Source organism: Dendroctonus ponderosae, unplaced genomic scaffold, assembly GCF_020466585.1.
Source record: "Dendroctonus ponderosae isolate FM_Combo_2020 unplaced genomic scaffold, Dpon_F_20191213v2 Dpon_F_20191213_3, whole genome shotgun sequence".
NCBI classification, from domain to species: Eukaryota; Metazoa; Arthropoda; class Insecta; order Coleoptera; family Curculionidae; genus Dendroctonus; species Dendroctonus ponderosae.
Genome location: NW_026018508.1, coordinates 690,406 through 697,102, shown reverse-complemented (window position 1 = coordinate 697,102; position 6,697 = coordinate 690,406). Strand labels below are relative to the sequence as shown.

The window sequence follows — 6,697 nt, the reverse complement described above, 5'->3', positions numbered from 1 at the left end:
CTGTTAATATTAAAACTGTATTAATATATCATAGTTATTATTAATGTATTTACAAATACACAAAACCAATTCTTAATAGACGATTGTGTAGCATAACACATTTCCTAACTTATATGGTGATCAGTTTAAAGAGCTGGGACGGCACCTATCTAGCAGCAGTCATTAAATGATTACATGATATTATAAAGAATAATAATTTATGCCAGGATTATAGGAAGTGACGCACATTACGATTACAAGTAAAGTTTATCTTATATTTCAAATACCCAATTCCATCTATTACCGAATTAAGAAAAATGTCCTTTTATTATTATTTGTTAGATCACCCTGGAATAAATCAAACATCATGCCAGGAACCATAAAATGTTTTGTTCTGAAAGGTCATAATTTAGTCTGTATAAATCTACTATCTGTAAAGTAAGGATTTTTAGTGCCGAAACCAATTAACTAACTTTATACACATTTCTTTGTTTTATCACAGTACAAAACTTTATACATATTTTAGGATATTCGCTCATTTTAAGTTCAATTCTATATATTTTTGCTTTGCAAAACTATTCGTGCATTTAGCAATGTCAAAAATGCGTATAAAAATTTACAGATCGTTCATTCTCTAAAAGTTCTATTTAAAAGTAAATATATGAATAGTCATGTTAAAAATCTACAGTCTTGAAAGGCCACTCTCTTAGAATATCGAAGCTTACAATAAATTATAGTCCTCCTTACTAACAGGATAATAATATGGATACATAAAATATTCTAAGTTTATATATATATATATATATTTATTTTGATCGCGCTTTTATCACTATTTACTAATTGTCATGTGGAAGTTATAGTGAAATAAGCTCACATAGCACAACTACCTCATAATTGGGGCTCAAGAAATTTTCCAATTTATTCACAGGCACTTGAAAGCTCACCAAGCATATGTTTATGTAGCAAAAGTTCTCTAGTTTATAATACTAAATAAATTATCAGATATCTCGTAAAAGGCTACATACAACTAAACTTTGGCCTGTATATGAAATGTACCCCGTCTCGCTTTATGTAAATTGTAGCAGCATTATTGAACATTATTGAACAAAACGTCACAATCTATTTAATTTAACTTAGAGCAAAAGCAAGGCACACAGTAAATTCTATTACCGTTTAACAGATATTCCTTATTTCCTAAGAATGTGTGCCTTATATTAAAAACGTGAGTTGATAAGAAATTGGACCAATAGTAAATTAATGGAATACATTTAAAGCTTACATTGCGCCGATTCAATCCTTTAAATGTATAGAGTAGGTAAATCAAAATCGGCAAAAACTATATTTTATGTTACAAACTAAATAAGTTCTGCAGGCACAGCAAGCATAAAATGAAATCTAAATCCAGCCTACACAAAAACAATAAATCAATCAACCACGGCAAACCATCTATGCATTTTTGGTATCTTTTGTACCAAACTTTATATAAAGCGGAAAACAAGTTCAACACTGAACACTGAAAAGCTTTCGGCATCGTCATGAGCTTTTGAAATAGGTAAATATGAAATTACTAGCCGAAAAAAAGCGCACCTCGAAATATGAATTTCGAGGTGCGTTAACCTCAGGCACCCCCAGGACCGGTTTCGAGCCTATTAGCTCTCATCGGCTGGGTTCAGCCTGAACTTAGCGATCCCGAAACTTGCACTTTATCTTGCCAATGCCTATTTCAAGTTTAACACTATTTGGACACTCTTTTCAGGTTTTAACATATTCCAAATATTACAAGTCATTGCCATAAAATTATGTTTCAAAGATAAATATATGTAGAGATTTAGGTGTTTATCGAAGAAATAGCGACTCCATTAATTATAATATAGAACCTGTTAATTAATTATAATAATTTAATTCCAAATGCAAAATGAACTTTCCATCAGGAGGCAAAAATGTTAACTATGCAAAATAACGAAAACTTCTATTACCTATTTGTGAAAACTAAATACACCCAAATGCCATTTATACTTAATAACTAACAAAAATATCAATTTTTTTCCGGACATTTTTACAATACAACATTTACGTTCTCAATAAAATGCAGGAACATTTAAAATACAACGGCTAATAAAATTATTGAAATCGAATAGTTTAGCCAAAGAGTAATATGAGGTCGTACAAGGCAAAAAACGTTCGATATTTGCCGCCGGGTTTCTGTCACCTCGTCCCTTTAAATTGAAAGTTCGGAAAACATTTAAGATTACTGCCGAAGTTCAATAAGAGAAACCCCGCATGAACTCCAAATGTAATGTTTCGCATGTTTTCCAAATTTTATGAATGTGTAGTGTACACTTATGCGTTAATGTAATAGTGCGTTATGTAGTAGACTTTTCTTAATGAATTTACCTTTTTTAATCTTGAGACCGGCAAAAATGCTTCCAAAAATTGTTTTGAAATTACTTTTATACAAACAGTATGTGCCATTCTTGGGTTTACAACGCTCGTTTATGTCTTATATATACGTGTTTCTTGATCTTGTGGGATGCACTTTGCACTTTTAATAATGGTTCGTTTCTCGTTGATGGAATGAATCATCTAGCATCAATATTTGGCTATCTTACTAATTTGAAATAATTTAATGAGAATTTCGTATTTAAATTTTAAAATCATATTGTTCCGCGATTTTTTTCGGTGGCCCTTTAAATCCGCAATTTCCTCACTTTTGCCTAAATTTGTTTGCCTTGTCTAAGTGCAACCTCTTGTTAGTCGTGTTTAGCTGTACTAACAGAATATCAGCAAATGAGGACAGCTCTACGAAAGACAGTGAACGCTTTCACGGCCCGTCAAATCACATTTAGAAATGTTCGCCATGTTGAAGCCATGGACCACGAAGCCCAAAAAACATTTCTAAATGTGAGCTCTATGAAAGTTTGCACACTATGTACGAACTTGTTTAAATAAGGCACGAAAGACGCGCTTCGTCTCACAATGTTTCTCGAGTTGAAGCTGGGCAGTGCGTTTAACTTTCAACGCACATCCAAGAACCGGCATTTTTTTTTCCAAGAAACCCCGTTTAAAGTGCAGACTTGCAATATGTGCCTGATGAAAATTAACAGGTTCGGACCGGTCTTGGGGCTGATTGCTATTGCTATGACCAGAAAAGAGAAATATTTGTTTGAACAAGTTCCCAGTAGATATCGAATCAACTTGATATTCTTTGTATGACGACTGTGCAGGTGGAAGGAAAAGTGAGTTCTGAAATTCACGTAAATTTAGCCGATGAATTTAAAAATTATATTTAAATTTCATGTTTTGCAGATAAATTACTTTTACATATCCCTACATGTTAACGTTTTGATTATTAAAACAAGTTTAACACAGGTCACGTATTACCAGCTTATTATGATTAAAAATAATATAATTAATAGCGCCTAAAATAATGTCTTCTGGATTTCCGGAATCAAGCCTGGTTATTGGTTGAAATAAATAATTGGATTCTCGTAGTGCAGTTGCGTAGGTCCTGATTCTTATAAAAACGGGTTGTTGATGTTCATTGAAGAGGAAACCGTTCCAAGCTGAAAACGTAAAATTAACTTTTAATAATGTTAAAACTCGAGTGATTGTTTCAAACCACTTACTAATAACCACTAAAAAATTGTAGAAGAGAACTGTTTTAATACCAAAAATTTTCGTAATTTGAAGCAAATATCGTATTTTTTCTTTGCGAATGGTTAAGTATTCCAATATGCTGCCAACTAAACATTTGACAATTTCTAAACAATGTTTAATAACAAAGTTGAAATTCAATTTTCAACTGATAATATGGTTTTCAATATTTTTCTCGTACTCTCCAAGTGATCTCCTATAACCCCTTAAAAGGAATAATTTTGAATCGCCCTGTATTTTTATCGTGAGATTGGGACATATGTAAAAACGTTGCTGAATTAGAAACCGTTGTCAAACTAATCCCCACGATCACCAGTTTTACTTCCTATGGATTTTTCTGATAGGAATATGTAAAAAGAAGCTTTTGAGAAGTTTATACTTGCATACTTGGGCTTATGCACCGTCATGCGGAATAGTGCCAACTCGATCAAGAAAAAGAATGCTTCAAGCAAAGGGTGTCCCAAACTTAGCGCAAGGTTTGAATTTGCCGCAATCTGTGCAGTACAGTGTTGGCAACCACCCCAAACAAAAATTTGACAGCTGAGGTTGGGGGGTTAGTAAAAATGGAGCGTTACACAATAGAACGCATGTTCAATATTAAAGAATATCTATAAAATAATGAAAGTTTGTCAGCCGCAGTTCGAAAATTTCATACAAAATATGGGCGGAATAGTGTTTTAACTTCAACTTAACGTCAACTGTTAAGAGATTAAATTAAAAATTCAAGGAGAATCGATCAGTTGGAGACGATCATCTGCCGACGACACACTGCCATCTACGTCCACGTATCAGAAATAGCCATAATTTTATTTTGTCTTAAAGCATTGTCAATTGTCATTACTACTAGAAATGTCTGAATTTTACTAACTTGAACCGGAAAAAAGAAAGAATTTGCGTGTCAAAGTCTAAGGAACGCTAAATGCAATTCCATCGTATTTACAACTGTGTGAATTTGCCCAATATACAATTGCTAGTTTTTCGGATAGAAATTGTGAAAAAAGCGCTGTAATAATGGAATGGCAAGTTAAGGGTACGTATTTTTATAATAACGATTGTAAATTCGCATGTAATGAATGCATCCTATATTTTTTTCGAGTATCCTCTACCAACTTTTTTTTGCTTAGTTTATTTTAATGGTGAAAACATGGTAGCTTTTAAATACTTTACCCCCGCGTTACCCCTCATATTATATGCCTTCAAAAAATATTTGACATTTCTACTTTAAGATTGAATAAGAGATAATGTCGCCGAATGTGCATAAAAATATATTTTATTATCCCCCTTGGTTGTCAGGTTGGAGTAGCCCATTGGTTGTCACTGCCGCTCCTAAACACGGGAAAAGGAGGAAGGTTAGGCGTGGGGCTAACAACCCCACCCTGTAAAAAGACACCTGCTACGAAACTTGAGAAGCCTCGGTACTGGACAGAACTACGGAAACGACCAAAGCAATGTCATAAAGATGTGAATATAGGGACATGAAATATCCTCAGTTGGAACAGGCCGGGAGCCTCTCTCAACGCTATACGCGAACTAGAAAAATATAAAATCGACATGGCACCATAATAGCATTCCACCCTATAAACGAGATAATAAGCATATTATCTATGCAGCAGCATTAGAATACGTAGTAAGTGGTACAACGTATCTCATATATCAGTGCACGCTCGTACCGCAGACTACGATGAGGTAAATATAGATACCTTCTATGATACCCTAGAACAAGTACTAAATAGAATACCCAAGCAAGATATGAGAATAATTCTCGGGGACTACAATGCCAAAATTGGAAAAGAGGAGTCGGCGCAACCCTATATCGGAGAATTCAGCCTATACAATATGTTTAATGATAATGGTTTAACAGTTATTGATTTTGCAACATCAAACAACTTATTGGTTGAATGAACAAGATTCCCACACAAGAACATCCCCAAGCAGACCTGGATCTCCAACGATGGAGCAACAAGAAATCAAATAGATCATGTTTGGATAGACGCGAGACATAGCAGTAATACTCTGGGTGTAAAAAGTTGCAGAGGTGCAGATGGACACTCGGACCCTATTTTAGTAAGAGCAAAAACAAGAATACGTACATCAGCTCGCAAAGGAAAGAACCACAGCAGCGAGATGTCGTGTGAAATAGAAAAATTAAATGAACCTGAAATAAAACAGCTTTACCAGAATAAAATGGAGCAAATATGCGTGAGACCAACAGAAGATACAGAAAATGAACACATATGGAAACAAATAAGGGCAGGTATATCTGACGTCAACGATAGAGTGCTAGGACCAAGACCGAAACCAAAAGTAAACCGTTGGTACGATGCCGACTGCGAAAAGCTAAATAAACAAAAAACCAGAGCTATACTCCAAATGATCCAAAATCCTTCAAACCACAACCTTCCTACATACAATAACATCAGAAGTAGGATGAGGAAAACTATCAGAAAGAACAAACGACCAGCTCAAAACGAAAAATTCACAGAACTAGACCGTAACAGACAGCAAGGTAATATAAGACAATTCTACAACGAGATCGGCAACTCAAAGAAAAGATTTAGGCCAAGGGCCCTAACGATAATTAAAAAACGGCAGTGGGGATTTGATACGTGCCGAATCGGAAATACTGCAAGCCTGGAAGGAACATTTTAGCACATTCCTCAATCGGTCAGACGGCCAGCTGTTGGCAGCTGAGGGAGTTGCACGGGAGATCACTTCGCCCACTGCCTCATCGCTTTTGAAAATGTCCACCGCAGTTGTGGACGAAACGTCAGGAAGAAATTCCGATAGACCACGGCTTCAAAGCCCGGAAAACATTTATAAATATAATCTGACCGGCCGTGAAAGCCTTCATAGTCTGAAAAATTTAAAGTTGTCCACATTCACCGTTTGGCCAGATATAACGATGATCCAGGAGTTACCTAATCGGGGCGATCAGGGTTTAGAAGGGGGGCAGTGTAACGGAAATGGCCTGGGGTACTCACGTTTGGAATGGGGGATCGAAATTCATGGTATTTCAGTAAATGGGAGCCCCATTTGGGCCCCATTTACTGTCAAATATGACACT

At 35.3% G+C, this 6,697-nt stretch overlaps 1 protein-coding gene across 1 annotated transcript in view; it reads right to left on the bottom strand.

Annotated features, from left to right (window-relative positions):
* LOC109542537 (arf-GAP domain and FG repeat-containing protein 1) overlaps positions 1-6,697 on the bottom strand; it is a 59,969-nt gene continuing 53,272 nt past the window's right edge. Inside the window, exon 8 of the mRNA XM_048665284.1 lies at positions 1-3,542. Within this exon, the coding sequence (XP_048521241.1) occupies positions 3,495-3,542 (48 nt within the window). The 3' untranslated portion in view covers positions 1-3,494. The remainder of the gene's footprint in view (positions 3,543-6,697) is intronic.